Consider the following 17173-nt stretch of genomic DNA (forward strand, 5'->3'; position numbering starts at 1 on the left):
TCAATCAATCAATCGGTCACTGTACCCATTCTACAATCTGTTAATAAAGTTTTCAATCAATCAATCAGGGCATCTGGCGGTCACGTGTACCCATTCTGCAATCTGTTAATAAAGTTTTCAATCAATCAATCAATCCCGCAGTGCATCGGCCAATGCCCGCAGTGCAATACTCCAATTCAGCCATTGGGTGGGACGGTCACGTGACCCAAATCACGTGACCCAAATCAGCCAATGGAAGCGAGGAGCCTCAGCCTGCTGCTGCTGTGGTGGTTATGTGGTTCTGCAGCTGGATACCCGGATGTTGGTTTTTTACATCGAATTCCATACACCGCAATTATGCATCGAATTTTTGACATCGAATCATATACACCGCAATTATGCATTGAATTTTTTTTTTGACGTCGAATTGAATTTTATTATGGCAACTGGGAGGAAATGGATCCCATCTGAGGCCGTACAGCAAGCAAAATCTGCTCTCAGGCATGGAGACATTGTAGGACAGGTGCAGCATGGAAGAGGTGGGTTTGGACTTGGGACAAGTCGACCCACATGGCACAAGGCAACATCAACCCAGAGGAGAAAGCTGGTGGTGGCTCAGGTTCGGCAACAAGAGGAGGCAGACAGATGCGCAAAGGCAGTCTCACAGTCCAAACAGGGCCAATGGACTAGCTGGGAAAACCTGGAGCATCGTAAGCTCACATGGAAGGATCTTTGGGAGATGGAAGGAAGCCAAATCAGCTTCATCATCAGAGCCACCTATGATGTTCTCCCCACGCCCAAGAACCTTAACCAGTGGTTTGGAGAAGATCCTTCTTGTGTGCTTTGCCAAACCCCCGCAACACTGAGGCACATCCTCACCGGCTGCAAAACCAGTTTGTCCCAAGGGCGCTACACCTGGCGACACAACCAGGTCCTAAGACAACTGGCAATCACCCTGGAAGGAAGGAGAACTACCAACAATGCCCTCCCTCCCCCAATGCCTAGACACTCAAACACCACTTATTTTGTAAGAGCAGGACAGCTCCCAGCAAAGCCATCTGCAAGAGTGGAGGCAACCCTCCTGGACACTGCCCGGGATTGGAGAATGCAGGTTGACTTGGACCAGAAACTAATCTTTCCGCCTGAGATAATTACAACTAACCTCAGGCCGGACCTGGTCTTGTGGTCAACCTCCCAGAAGTCTGTATTCATTGTGGAACTAACTGTACCATGGGAGGCTGCAGTTGGTGAAGCATATGAACGTAAACGACTGAAGTACTCCGACATAGCAGCCGAGGCAGAACAACGCGGCTGGCGTGCCCAGGTGCTTCCGGTGGAGGTTGGTTCTAGAGGATTTGTTGCCATGTCCACAGCCAAGCTTCTTAAGGGGATGGGAGTGCGAGGACAGGCATTCCGACAAGCTGTCAAAACACTGTCAGAGGCTGCCGAACGAAGCAGCAGATGGCTATGGATTAAGAGAAAGGACCCCAATTGGGCTGCAAAATGACCATCGAGGGGTAAAAGCAGAGGGGGGCACACCTGGGACGCCAGGTGTTGCCGTTGAGCCCTTCGGAGGTGTCGTGGGCCTGTCAACGAAACACCAATGAAGGAGGGTGCCCACCTGAAGACCCCAGTGAAGCTTTTACCACTACCCCATTCAAAAAAGTGTTGATTATCTAAGGGATTGTAATATCTAGTCCTATAAGCTCAACTAAGCTCAACTATATACAACGCAATTATGCATCCAATTTTTTTTTTGGCGTCGAATTGAATTTTATTATGCATTCGAATTGTTTTATTTATTGTCTGATTAAATTCAAATACTTCTGGCACTCATTTGCTTCCATAGTATGATAACCCTATATATCTTTCACATTTTAAGAAATCTTGCACAACTAAATTAGCTTACTGCACTGGCAGATTATTTTACTTGTTGCAAGTTCATATTTGCTTTGTTTCTTATTTTTTGTCAGACAATTTTTCAGTTCTCTCTCCTGATGGGATATAGTGAGAATGAGAAGGAATGTAGAGCTATTATTTTAACACTTTTTCATTTAAATGTTTTACTGATTAACAAATCTGTTCAGTTGATGTACCTTTCTCTCTCAAAGATTCAAAGATTGTATGCCACTGTATATATTTCCCTAAGGAATCTTTACATTTAGGAATACAGCAATACTCCATGGTTATTGTTGTCTTGAGAAATGTGAGTATAGCCTAGAGAGCACTCCAATGCTGCCTCCAAAATATTACTTTGGAAATTATATTAATATTGTATACAGGAAAATGTAAAGCAATATATTCACTGTGACCTGTGTGTGAAATACATGGAAGAAGGATTAGAGAAGGATGTAATGTGTCTTGCTCACCTGAGGCACAGTCTGTCCCTTGGTGACATACTCGTTTCCAACCTTCACTCTGGGGTAGCACAAGGCCTTCAGCATGTCAGCAGAGTTCAAGCCCAGCAGGTATGATATTTTGTCAGCCTCTGAAAAGTGTATATTTAAAACACATTTAGATAGATATAGGCAATGTATAAAATAGCATAGTAGCATGTATATATATATATTATTTTTTTGTCATTTTGTATTGCTTTATTGGATAGACAGAGAGGAAGGATGGGAGAAGATATGGGGAGGAGACATTCGGCAAATGTCGCCAGGTCCGGGAGTCGGACCCGGGACGGCCGTGTTGCACTGAAGTGCGTTACGTGATGCGCCACCCTGGCACCCCAGCATGTATATATTTTGACCATACATTACTCAAAAGCAGCTTTTGTTTCCTACTTAACAGTTGAGGTGATTCTAGCATAGCAAAGAGACAGCATAATGCTATAGAGTTATACTAGTATAGCAAAGAGACAGCATAATGTCATAAGGTTCAGCATATAGCAAAGATGACAAGGACAAACAAATAGTGTGATTTTGAATCTTGTCTTTTGAATGTATTCCCAGTTTGTAACTCTTTCCTCCCAGAGTCTCTTTGATTGAACTTTTTGGCGGAGAAAAAGTAGGAGCACAACTTCCTGCTTGTGGTGCAGATGTAGCTAAGAGAACAGATTTGCAATATTAAGTCAATACAACCTGATAGAAAGCATGGTTTGTGACCAATGTTTCAGATAAACATACTGTTTTCAAAAAGTAGATTTATCATGCTTTTTGAAGGTCTCTAAACTATAAAACTAAAGCATAATTGGACTGAGACTGAATTAAGTCCACAGAGAAGCTGCAGTGGAGGGGTATGTTTCTCAACACTAAATCTATCAGTGAGATTTTGTCATGCATGATGATTAATGATGGGAAACAACATAAGGGCTGGTTTGAAAAATAGTGAACCTATCTTTTAACCTCTTAAGCCCGACGAGACCGGTACCGGTCGCATGTAGTCTTTTACCAACGGAGTTGCAGTTTTCCACGATCTGATTGGCCACTGGCGTTTCTCTCAGCGCCAATCGCGTGAAGCCTAGTTCTATCACTGGTTAAGCTTGGCGACTCTTTCGAAGTTGGTTAAGGTTAGAGTTTGTCTTAGAGCAGGGCGATAGACCACCAGCCCTGATTCCAAACTCTAACCTTAACCAACTTCGAAAGAGTCGCCAAGCTTAACCAGTGATAGAACTAGGCGTTAGCTAGCTAGCAGGCTGTTAGAGGCAGAAATAGGCGTAACGCGATTGGCGCAGAGAGAAACATCAGTGGCCAATCAGATTGCGGAACCCGAACGCGGAACTGCAACTCCGTTGGTAAAAGACCGGTCCCAAAATGACATCACGTCATAAATCAATCTCTCCAGACTGTTTGACAAAAGTATAATTTTATTTTTCAAACGTATTCAAGTATAAACATCATAACCATGTCACAACAGCAGTTATAATGTATAATTTATCATCAATACGTTTGTTTACCAATAGGTTAAAGTGTTATTAGATAGATTTAGGCTTTTGTTTGGCTGTTGTTTAGTTCACGAAAGTCGACCATTTTGGAAAGATTTAACGTCGGGAATTGTAGTTTTTTTTTAAGAGGACACAGAGAGCTTTCGATTAGCGTTGGAATCTTTCCGAACGACACATCCCAAAGGCCTCTATGGGGTTTCAAGCAAATTAGTTCTGTATGAATTTTTTTAATATCTCTTATTACTTTGGATAATAAACCACAAAACGTAACGTTATTGGCATATATTGAAGCGCAGTTAGTTTCTCTTCCCTATTTTTAGCATGTAGCAACTATTAAATTTGAAATTAGTTTCAAAATGGTGGCACCCTTGCAAAAATAACAAAGCTACTGTACATACAGTAGATTTCATTATCTGTTCTTATGCACGCCTGGTGATACTAAATCCAAATTGAACTCGGGCATTTGAAATATAAGATTTGGCACAATCCATAAATGTGCGAATTGGCTATAATAAGGTAATTTATAAGCCTGCTATTCTATATTCTATAAATTGCATTGGTCCGGATGCGAGAATTCAGTACTGTATCTACAAAACATTCTGTTTAATCATCTTCCCTTTATTCATTTCCTTAGATTCTTTGTACACGTGATCTCAAGAAGGTACTGAACGAGATCAGTGGCAGTTTTTCATGTCTGGTGGTAATTGTTAGCATGGTGTTATTCACTGTCAAATATGCAAAGAAAAATCATAATTCATATTCTCCTTTGTTTCATCACAATTTAAGCAATAATAGACACAATATTTATGACACTGGGAATACATTCACTGAGGTCTATAGATGTCCCTATATACCAAGAACATGCAAATGGACCTTGTAGAAGTGTAGCAATATGCCATTTACTTAGGTATGTATTTTAGGCGGATTTTCAGAAAATAGGGCTCCAGGCTTAAGGGGTTAATACTCACCCTCATTGCCATCAGGCTCAGCCTGCTCCTCACGCTGCTTCTGCTTGAACTTCATGTTCCCATGGTGAAGCACAGCACCAGTCAGCTTCCAGATATAATTCTTCTCTTCACCAGTGAAGCCCAGAATGTCAATAGCATCCTGTAGAAGAAAGAAGCATTTCATACAAAAGTATTGTGTATTTCTGTATGACAACTAATAAAGAAACTTGAAACTTGAACTTGAAACTGTATTATAAAAATATATTTGAATTTAAATATAATCATAATAATAACTTCAAGCACATACACAAAATGTATAAATACCTTTATGGGAATGTACCAAATATATATTTTGTATGTATTATTATTATTATAATGAGTTTCCCAGTGACATAATCTCTATGGGGTAACACTGTAACAGTTAAAAACACAGTATTTGCATCCATCGATGTATTACCATTTTTGTTAATGGTTGTAACTCGTAGGTCAAGTTTGAGAGGAAACACACTTTATGGTACAAACCATTGTGTGATGGGCAATGCCCATGTGAACCTGTCACACTTCTTTACATTTTTTTAAATAATTATTATCATTATTATAAATGTTTACTTTTAACTAATTCCTGTTCTTGTAGCATATGCACCAAATGTCATGGAATTCACTTAACCACATTTTGTATTTTTATTTTTTTTGTATTTTATTTATTAACACATAACGAGTTAAACAAAAGAAGAAAACAAATAATACATAATAACCATATTGTGTAGCAGAAGTTCTTAACAGGCACCCAGAAAAGTGGCTTTTTTTTTTACTTGAACTTGAGGACTGCATTATTATTTTGCAAAGCTTAGCTTTATACTTTATACTCATAGCACATGCATGAGCCTGGTCTCTTTTGAAAGATAACATTGAACAACTGAAGTTACTAATGCAAAAAAGGAAAATCGCTTTTAGTGCTAATGAAATAGAGTAACAGACATCTGAACTTGAGTTGAACTTGAACTTGTGTACTCACATTTTTCTGTAGTGGTTGCAATATAAAAAAGATTATATAAAAAGAAATAGGTATAAGCTGGAAAACAATGCAGATCCATAGCGTGATGTCTTATTTAGTACAGGTCAAAACTTTATAAATATTCAGAAATGGGTCTTTGAGAGGGGTTCGGGTAAACTGTGCGACAAAAAAAAAGCTCTCCAAAATCCATTTCCTCATCCACGGCCATTCATTCTGAAGTGTGATTCCTTCTCGTTTTTGTCAACTTTCACCTACTTGTTGGTGTATAATGTGAAAAGGGTATTATTATTGTATTTGATGTGTATGTGTATGTGAAGAAGATGAAAGGAGAGGTGACTGATGGTATGTATGCCAACATCAAAATAAAAAATGGATGACAATAAAAGAAAATCACCTACTTCCTGTATTTGCACCACCCCACATGGGGTATCGTTGGAAAGGTTGACTCATTGGCTACAATGCTGACCAATCGTTTTTGCCATCAGCGGATGATTGGCAGTTCTGGAGCGTCTGGAGTCTGGGGTGGTCTTCTAACGCGTGGCATGTAAAAAGACGCTATCCAGACATATCGTCATGTAACTCAAGAACCGAGGCACAGATTTGGTAGAGTGAGGTGGCGTTAGAACGGCAACAAATATATCTTTTTAACAGTAATTTAAGCGGAAAATGCCGCCCCGAGCCGCTAGAGGCTCATAAAGTGCCGTGATTTTCGTGTGTTCCGCGCATGGGCATGTTGGCCCGTGCACGGTACCCCACCCGTTAAGAGGCTCTTAGAAGCCTAGAGGCATATAGAGAACTTCCCCTGTTTTGTAAAATCAACTAATTAATCAAATTCATTTTAAAATGCTTTTGCATACATGGATATTTTCATTTACTCAATTGTGCTAGGCAATGTCGGTTTTTGGCATTTGTGTTCCCTTTTTTGGTGATGCTAGAACATATTTTCAGAAATACTTACTCAATAATTTCCTCTGAGGAAACCTCAAGCACTTCCCACCTCAAAAACCTCCTAAAAACACTTCCTGTCACACATTTCTGACCGGCTGATTAGGGTAGGTTAAGGTTAGGGCCATTATCCTTACCAGAGATGTTCCCTGTCTTTCAAGTTCAGTGTTTTCCTTTCCCTCTTGCCAGTAATGTTGTCCTTGATGCTGCATGTGGGGTTAATGGGGGAAGATTTTCTGTTTTGTTAACATTCCATTTGTTTTAATTGCTGGCACTAAATTACCAGATATTGCCGAGAATACACTGGCACGTGACGTTGGATGACCTGATCAGCAATGCTAAGCTATTTTTGGTTAGCGATTTTAACTGCAGTTTCCAAAAAAGAAATCCCCTGCCTTATCAAAGACAGAAAAGAAATGTGAAGGCCTTGTTCAGAGGAACATCTGCATGAACACAGATGAAGCTAGGAGTGATCTTTTAATAGTCCAATTACTTTTCTATAGCTGCAGGAGATCTTCGAGAGATGGGAGCGGCCAGAAATCACCCATGAGAGGTATTTTAAACTTGTATGGTCCTTTGAGGCTGTAGAATTAAGCAGGCTATTCTCTGTCCTGGCTCCGTGGTGGTCCCACTACAGTCAGGGCAGCTGAAACACGCTCAATCTCACTCGGCAGACTAAACATCCACTTACTCAATCTATGTCATCATGTAAAGGTGAAGGGGGAAAAACATGTGTCTTAAATGTTCTTATTGTCCATGCTTGCCATGCACTCCAAGTGAAGCACTTGCATTTTGTACTGTTAGACGCACAATACCACTTATTGATATTGAAATAAATTTGATTTGATTTGATTTGATTTATTGTTATTACACAATTGTAAGACACTTTGTAACAAAAGCGTCAGCTAAAGGACTAAATGTAAACAGCCTGGCACTGTCAGTTTCACCAGCCTGATTTCTCTTAAAATATGTAAATAAAGTACTTATCGACCTTAGGAAAATGGTACATATTGTACGTTATATTATAGCCATAAGTAGGGGAGAACGGGGATAGTTGTCACACTTTTTACTCTAGTGTGAATTGCTCATAATCAAAACATCTTTCAATAGTCATTCATATCATTAAAGTAACCCATCATTAAATTGAAGCTTAAGATGTTGGCTTGAAATGTGTATCCCTCTCATTTTCCAACATATTGTAACAAAGAGTTAATCACCTATCAAAGACACTCTGACACATTGTGACAACCAACCCCATCATGGGGATGGTTGTCGCACACTATGGGGTTGGTTGTCACCATGTGTTTTAATGGGAAAATCTTAAAAAGAAGACAAGAAGGCAGAACTAAATTTGAAAGTTTAATTGCATTGACAAGTTGACAAATACATAACTTAATGCATCTTAACATGAACATAAACAGGAAACACATCTTTAAGCCATCCTATATAACAAAATAAGAACACAATAAATCGGCCTAACAATAATAGCCTACACAACATGTGACAACCAACCCCAAATAAAATGTGACGACCAACCCCAACTGGAATGTCTTGATAGCATCAAGGCTAACAGCCATCTAACAACTAGTTAGCTAGCTAACAACAATCTAAACTATTATCTATCCCTTCACACTTTTTAAGGGTAATAATTGTTTCATTATAAACCAATTGTGTAAAAGCATAGAAGAAAAATACTGAGGAGCGGAATATTTACAAATGGACATGGAAAACACAAAAAGTCCTCTCACCTCAAATTCAGCTGTTTCACTCCAAATATGACAATGTAGGTGAACAATTCTGGACATTTAAATACCAAAGTATGGGAGACAGGATCCTCTGGTGGTGAAATATAATGAATGTGACAACCTACCCGTGTGACAACGTCCCCCGTTCTCCCCTAATATATTGACGTATTTACAAAAATGTACATTGTGTACGTATTACAAATAAGTAATATATTGACGTATTTACAAATACGTTTTTACATGTCAATTCCTTTATTTCTTTTTTCTTTTAACGTTTTCAGAAAACATTTCTGTTCCCCTACTGGGGACACTTGTATTGGAGGCAAGAGCCCTTACCTCAAGACTACCGAGACACACTTTTCTGATAGCCTCGCCCAAAACCTAACCTTAACCACACTGTTACCTTAAAGTTTAAACTAACCCTAACCTTAACCATAACCCTAACTTACTCTTAATGATAACTGTTAAACGTTAAAACAAATCAACATCATAGTATTGCTGTGTTTGTACCATGGTGGGTGAGTGTCATAGTCTAGTGATGAGTGCATTTGCCTGCAACCACAATCATTGTTCATTTGACTCCAGATCATGCTTGTTTGTTTTGGACTTTTGCCGAATATATATTACTTATGGCTATAATATAACATCCATTATGTACCTTTTTTCCTGTGGTTGATTAGTACTTTATTTATGTTTTCTGATGAGACCATGTTGGTTTCACTGAGAGTAGGATGTGGTTGAGGGGGTGGAGGATTTTGAGGTTCCTTGTGTCCACCCTTTTCTATATCCTTGACAATTTGACCAGTGATTGTACAGGCATGCTACTTTCTAATTTTCATTTGTTGTTTTTTGTATTAGAGTGGAAAATACTCTATATATCTTACTCCAGTTGAACAACAAGACAATTATAATAATACCAGTAATCATGAATATCGTAATCCAATGTGGTTGACTAGGGGGACAAACGTGCATTTCGCTGCTGTCGGGACAAAACCTCATAACTCCAAAAACCCAACTTTTCAGCAGATGAGAAAAACGAACACAGATTTGAGGGTGAATAGAGTTAGGAGGTTTAGACAGATGATCGGTTTAATGCTTTCCCATTGTTTAAACTTTGTAAAACCCACACACACATATGGAGGATGATCTACAGAGTTGATTCATATAAAAAAAAATATAAAAAAAATGGAGTTATGAGGTTTTGTCCCGACAGCAGCGATTTGTAGAACAAGCTGGATATCAACAGTTATTGTCAGTGATGTGGAAATTGTGGCCTTCTGAATCTGGTGCTCTCATCAGGCCAACTAGGTTACTATATATTTATATATATATATTTTTTTATTATTATTATTATTATTATTATTATTATTATTATTATTATTATTATTATTATTATTATTATTATTATTATTATTATTATTATTATTATTATTATAATATTATTATTATTATTATTATTATTATTATTATTATTATTATTATTATTATTATTATTATTATTATTATTATTATTATTATTATTATTATTATTATTATTATTATTATTATTATTATTATTATTATTATTATTATTATTATTATTATTATTATTATTATTATTATTATTATTATTATTATTATTATTATTATTATTATTATTATTATTATTATTATTTTGTAAATCTATTTCTATCATTCTATGTTAGATTTATATAATTTACGATCTTTGAGAGACTGTAGATGCAACTAAAAAATATATATTATATTGTGAACAACATATAGAATATAGAATAAGGTAGATTACTCACATCAGTGGCATCCAACTCCGCTTTGTCATCAATGCTGGCCACAGTGATCTGACCCTGACTGCACATGGGGAAGTCATAGGGGTTGCTGGTGATGAGCGTCATTTCTGGTGTAGAAACACATCGAATCAATAAGTTAGACTGGATTTGCTTCCATCCAATGATTATGTATAATTGTTGCTGACAATTAAAATTGGTTATCAGTTATCAGTTATTCATCTTACCAATCAGCTCAGGCTTGTGGTTGGTCATCATCTGGTAGAAGATGTGGTAGCCTCTCTCATCTGGAAGCTGGAAGGTCACTCTGGACTTCTCCAGCAGATCTATGAGGTTTGGTCATAATTAATATAGCCTACTAATAATGTCACTTGATTAATTTTGTATGTGAATGTTATACTTACATGTTTCTATATCAGCACTGGACAGTTTGGCAGTTGGGAGGAAGTGTATTCTGATGAATTTACCCTTTTCAGAAGACCACAACAGTATTATTATTGTGTAACCAAGTAATGCCCAAGTGATATTTGATAGAAAATAGAATATTCAACTTACAAAGCGAGAGGAGTTGTCATTCCTCACGGTCTTTGCATTACCATAACTCTCAAGCAAGGGATTGGCTGCAATGATCTGATCCTCCAGTGAGCCCTATAATTAAATTTTCACATTTAACGATAATATCAGTACATTTTCCACTCTTTGTTAAATTTTCTGTGGTTTATATTTCCAGAATATTCTTTCAGTAATTTACCTGCATCCTTCCAGATTCTGCTGCCTTTTTCTTATCTATACCACCCACTGCGATTGTTGCAAAGTACTGGATGACACGCTTGGTGTTCACAGTCTTTCCAGCACCAGATTCTCCACTGTGTATAGAGAGAAACTCACTCAATTATTTTGACTATATTGATATTTTTCAGATGAGATGAGAAACTTACGTGATCAGAACAGACTGGTTCTCCCTATCTGTGAAAGGTAAAGCAAAGATGTTTCTTATCTGTTTAACCAAACCAAAAATAATAATTCATATAGGATTTTCATGACCAGGACATACCAGTAAGCATGTTCTGAAAGGCGTTGTCAGAGACAGAAAAGATATGGGGTGGGGCCTCCATACGCTTCTTGCCTCTGTAGGCATTTATGACCTCCTGGTCATACACTGGGAGCCACTTGTAGGGGTTCACAGTGGCACAGAACAGCCCAGAGTAGGTCTGCAGGGGAATAGAGATTCAGGAAAATTGACAGTAGGCTATATAAGGGTAATTATTTAATATTGCACCTTTTACTCATATTTAAGAATATCTTACATAGATCATCCATGCGGCATAACGCTCTTTGAGGTTATACAACACAGAGGCTTCATTGAGATGGGTCATCATGGCCATGTCCTCAATTTTGTCATACTTGGGAGGGTTCATAGGGGTAACATCGTCCTCCTTAACGGTTTTCTCCTGAAATACAGAAACACAATTTCAGTTTATATCTGACTCATCTGCAAGTTGTATTGCTTTGAATTCTGTATGAAACACTTCAGCCTACTTTACCTCCTGAGTGTCATGCACTTTGACAGTGACTTTGGCACCGTCTTTCTTCAGGATGGTACATTTGAGGTACAGCTCCTTAACATCAACCACATAAGCAGCAGACTTGGCATCAAAGGGTGAGGTCTGAGCCTCAACCCTCTCCTTCTCTGGCTTACGGAGGTATATGGCTGCCTTGCCATAAACGGCCATTTCTGCGTCCGTACTCATGGTACAGTAGCTTCTTCCTGTTTACAGACAAAATACAACAATTTTCTCTCTTATCTTATGTGGATGCAAAGCACCTCATAGACCCAGGATTTCACTCACTCACTCACTCACTCACTCACTCACTCACTCACTCACTCACTCACTCACTCACTCACTCACTCACTCACTCACTCACTCACTCACTCACTCACTCACTCACTCACTCACTCACTCACTCACTCACTCACTCACTCACTCACTCACTGTTAACCAATCTGCCCCTAGTGGTGCTCCCCTGGCAGGTCACCTTATGTAAGACCAGTTCAATCCATGTGAGCAATGGTGGACATTCATAAAAAGTGTAACTCAGAGGCGGCTGGGTGGCGCAGCGTCACCAACGCAAGAGACACCGGGTTCGACTCCGGCTGTCTGCTTTTGCCTCCGGCTTGGGCCGGCCGTCATACTAACTCAATTAGCAGAGTTAGCGGGTGGAAGTCAACAGGTGGTAATCTGGACGTTGTGGACAGCGACTCTTACAGGTCGGTATGGGGACGCCTGCACAGCAGAGACAGGAAAATAGCGGGGGTAGTATGAGCCTCCCACACGTTACACCTCGCCAAATGAGAGTCCGCGCTGGCAGGTGAAAAGATGTGACAGGCTGCCTCCACATGTATCGGAGGGGACATGTGATGCAAGGCTTCTATCCTCCCTACAACCGACCAGTGGGGGGTATATGCGAGAAACTTTCAAGACAGGGGAGGGGAGAATTGGCACGGCTAAATTGGGATGGGAGAAACATTTAAAAAAAGAGGAGAAAAAATTGATACAAAAAAAATTGTAACTTAGGATAATTGAGTCCTCTTAATCTGCCCCACAATGCAACATATCGAGCAGAATTCTTCTGTGGTCACTAAGTCACTTACAGAACACCCAGCTCACAATAACCTCATGAATGTCCACCATTTCTGTGCTGGATATGTCTTATAGTTTACAACTAGGAAAATACCAAATTAAGTTGTTACTGTTGTGGATAAATCTATGCATTACTACAATATATTTATTTCAGCAAATATCTTAGTTTCAGATGCTGTATTAGATGTAGTATTCATAAAGTTCTGTATTCATAGCAATTACATTGAAATTTGCCCAATCCCTGGGTCCTGTTGCTCCAACTGCTGTCATGCAGTTGGCTTTCAGTGCAAATTGTGCCTTACCTGTGTACAATATGACACTTAATGTTTAGGCTACAAACATCACTCCATTTAAAAATAGAACTGTGTAGCTTAAGCAATCATGAAGATATTAAATGATGTATTTTAATGGCATGATACATTCTTCACATCTTTGACACTTTTTGTCCCTGTGAGTTTTAGTTTGAACCAAGCACTGTCTTTTAAAATGCAGTTTCACAATAGATTGGATGTGATGTAATGAGCCCTAGTTTATGTCACAAGAGATAATTACTATGTCATAAACAGTGTATTGGTAAATCAGCAAAATCCCCAGCAATACAAATAGTTACAAGTATCTTGTTGTCTATTGTCATACATTATTGAAAAACAAAGTTCTACAGCCTGCAATAGGACCAAATTAGGGATGGATGTGGAAACAAATCTAAATTCACCTTCAACCACCACTGCTGAAATATTGTATAGTTCTCACCTTGTTGCTACCCGATCACAGAATAACTTTTCACAATCTAGAACCCTGTATGAGAGACGAATCAGTTATAGATGTTATTGCAATATATTACTTGAGTTTTACAGAATATTTGTCTTTACTTATGTTTGATCACACTGAATTATAAACACAACCATATTTGACTCATACATTCTGAATTATTTGATCAGAATATGCACATTTCCACCAAAGTCACATTATTTGAATTAAATAAATGTATTCATCAGTTAACATGTATAGCATCTCTCGTGCAAGTCCCTCACTGTGAATGGCAGCTGAAGCATCAGTGTCACTTACCACCAGCTGGAATAGTCCACTCTCCACTCCGCTGTCTTCATCTCCCTCTCAGCCTCTTATATTGTGCTCATTCTGCAAGCCAAGCAAAAACTAAATATGGGCATCTCCTCAGAAGGATCAAATGCATTTTGATTTGTATTTGTATTTTGCAAGAGCACCTATTTTTGCCATTCTAGATCATACCCAACATTTCCTTATAGTATTTAATCTAACAGAGCTTGAGAGCATTTTCTCAATTCACACAATGCTACGTGTATTGTTTTTTTCATCACTTGTACATAAAAACTACAACATTTTATTATTGATCAGATAGACTATATTTCAAGTATGTTTTCTAAATAACAATTGCATAATGAATTGTATAACACAGTGAGTTCAAATATTAATATTATTTTAATCTATTTATAAACAGCCACGATTGCTTGTAACATTGCCACCATAACTGGGAGTCCTTTTTTTGGAAAGCATTGTGCTAATTATTTTGTATTACTTCATGCCAGAAAATAATTCAGATGGTGTCTAGCTGTCTCACAGTGGGTGTAATGTTGCATGTATTTATAATCTGTTTGGTTAGTTTTCCATTTGAACATGCTTTCTCTCATCCCATCATTCATCATTAATTTATTAATGAGATTAGTGTGTCAAAATAGTAAAACTCAAGCCTGTTGTGTTATGGTGACTTAAATGGAATAAACAAATATGTATTGGGTATAATGTGCATGATGTATTTTAAGCCATTCCATTTGAACATGCTTTGCCTTAATCATCTAATTGTATTTTCTAAATATATAACTACCTCACATATTCATTCATGAGGTTGGTATATAAAGAACATTCAAACTCAAGCCTCATAGCTTATGAGTTAAATGGAGTAAACAAAAACATCTATTTTAGTTCAACCATTTTGACCTACTAGTTTTTGTCAGAACTAACAATCATCACATCTTCCTCTGTTCATGAGTCAAACTGGTACTATAGGTGAGTTTTTCACCATGGGTGAATTATTCACTTCAAGTCAAGTCAAAACTATTTAAAATGCGGGGGGGAGGGGGGGGGGGGGGGGGGCTGCATGATGTTGAGCATACAATACAAAAAAATACATCAGAAAACTAAATAAAATAAGGCCTTGCACAAAATGTTTATCTAGTTGGTGGTTAACCACTTTAACAATTGTGTTGATCTATTTCTCATATATCAACATAGCAACCGTTATTGCACATACAGTAGCAACATAGCACTGCTTCATCTAATATGGAAGACAAAAAAATCGAACAGATCTTCAGAGCAACTGGTCTATTCTTACACAATGCTACAGTACATGTATCAGTTTACCTGTAAGTGGAATACACAAGTGAAATCTATTAATAAACCCAGCCATGGGTGCATGTAACATTGCCACCATAAATAGGAGTCCTTTCTTGGCAAGCATAGTGCTGCCCATTTTGTATTACTTCATGCCAGCAGATGATACAGAGGGTGTCTAGCTGCCTGACAGTGGGTATAATGTTGCATGTATGCTTTGAACCAGTACAGTAGAACGTGTATAGAATAGACAGAATTGACCGACCCCAAGCTCTGCCATCTTTTATTGACCTTCCAATCACAACTGTTGCTTTCCTCAGTCAAGCTAAGCTCTTCATCAGGCTCTGTTATGATGTGAGGTGGTGATAGAATGCAGGATGGTAGAGCAGATTATGGGCAGGCCCGGCCTTATGGGCACTGGGCAGGCCCCAGTCTTATGGGCAGACCCCAGTCGTATTGGCAGACCCCAGTCGTATGGGCAGACCCTGGCAGACAGATTCATAAGAAAATTAAATGTTACTATGAATACTGTTTCTGACCCTAATGGGAGATATTTGATTGTCACAGGTTTGCTTATTCAAACCGCAATATTGTCCAGGATTTAGCAACAGATTATTGAGTAGTCTTCCCAATTTGAATACCCATCTTCTGACTTTTGGTGGCAAACTTAATTGTGTAATAGACCCATTATTAGACTGTTCTAACCCTAAGACTACCTCATTTTGGACTTGAAAACAGCTCTGCTGACCCATGGAGATTTCATAACCATTGTGTGAAAGACTTTTCTTTTTCACATGGACACCGTCCTTACTCCCATATTGATAACTTTTTATTCATTATCTTTCAGACAACATTGATTGATTGATTGATTGAACATGTTATTAACAGATTGCAGAATGGGTACAATACAGTACGGCTCAATACACACAATTGGGGATGCAGATCAGAGAAAGACTTTCGTCTTGTTTACATCAAGGTCCCCCATGTTCAATTCATCATGACATTTATGACATACACGACATACAAATATTATACAGTACTGTTTAAGAGACAGAGATCATAAAAGAAAATATATACATTTGAGGGTGTAAAGTACTTGAGTAATTGTACTTCGTTATAAGTACTGTTTTGGGGGATTTGTACTTTACTCGAGTATTATTAGGTTTGTATACTTTGTACTTTTACTCCATTACATTTCAGAGAAAAAAAACATACTTTTTACTCCTTACATTTAAAATGCAGACCTACAAAGTACAAAGTACAAATCTTGCAGGTCCAACCATTTTAATTAGTATTTTTGAATTGTTTATCTGGCTAAACTAACGTTAACGTTATTAATCCTGCGACTGCAGGTAAACAGCCTATCAAATCCCCATCAATGGAAAATGAACCCGCCCATACCCATGCTGATTGGTCCTTGTGCAAGACTAGAAAGCGGGATCTTTGATTAAACACCTGCTATCAGAAGAATAGAGTCAGAGTGACAAGCCATAGAAGATGGCCACAGTGAGTGATGAAGAGGACGAAACAGTCGGCGACGGCGTGGATGGACAAGACGAGCATCCATGGCCCTATCTACATAAAAAATACATAGTTCAAGGACTCCAACCTTATAGTGTTGTTGAGTTGCCATCATTAAAAAACCTGATAAATGGTTTGCGACCAAGCACTAATGTCATTACGAGGCCCACTGTCCGCTCGAAGATCAGCAAAGCTGCTCAAACCATGAAAGAGAAAGTCACTGCTGCTATGAGTGAAGTTGAATGGATCGTGACAACAACAGATTGCTGGACAGCCCGACGAAGAAGTTTCATTGGGGTAACCGCTCACTGGATCGACACTGAAAGCTTTGAAAGGCGTTCTGCT

At 38.4% G+C, this 17173-nt stretch overlaps 1 protein-coding gene across 1 annotated transcript in view; it reads right to left on the reverse strand.

The window, feature by feature from the left end:
* LOC311237281 (myosin heavy chain, fast skeletal muscle-like) overlaps positions 1 to 12049 on the reverse strand; it is a gene marked incomplete at both ends in the record, with an annotated part of 63706 nt that extends 51657 nt beyond the window's left edge. The window contains 11 exons of the mRNA XM_084325085.1: positions 2349 to 2467; positions 4834 to 4972; positions 10305 to 10408; positions 10526 to 10624; positions 10703 to 10766; positions 10854 to 10946; positions 11050 to 11164; positions 11237 to 11264; positions 11353 to 11509; positions 11606 to 11749; positions 11843 to 12049. Coding sequence (XP_084181211.1) covers positions 2349 to 2467; positions 4834 to 4972; positions 10305 to 10408; positions 10526 to 10624; positions 10703 to 10766; positions 10854 to 10946; positions 11050 to 11164; positions 11237 to 11264; positions 11353 to 11509; positions 11606 to 11749; positions 11843 to 12049 — 1269 coding nt within the window. The remainder of the gene's footprint in view (positions 1 to 2348; positions 2468 to 4833; positions 4973 to 10304; positions 10409 to 10525; positions 10625 to 10702; positions 10767 to 10853; positions 10947 to 11049; positions 11165 to 11236; positions 11265 to 11352; positions 11510 to 11605; positions 11750 to 11842) is intronic.
* Positions 12050 to 17173: the final 5124 nt, after the last annotated feature.

The sequence above is a fragment of the Notolepis coatsorum genome (assembly GCF_963971535.1).
Source record: "Notolepis coatsorum genome assembly, chromosome: 11".
NCBI lineage: Eukaryota > Metazoa > Chordata > Actinopteri > Aulopiformes > Paralepididae > Notolepis > Notolepis coatsorum.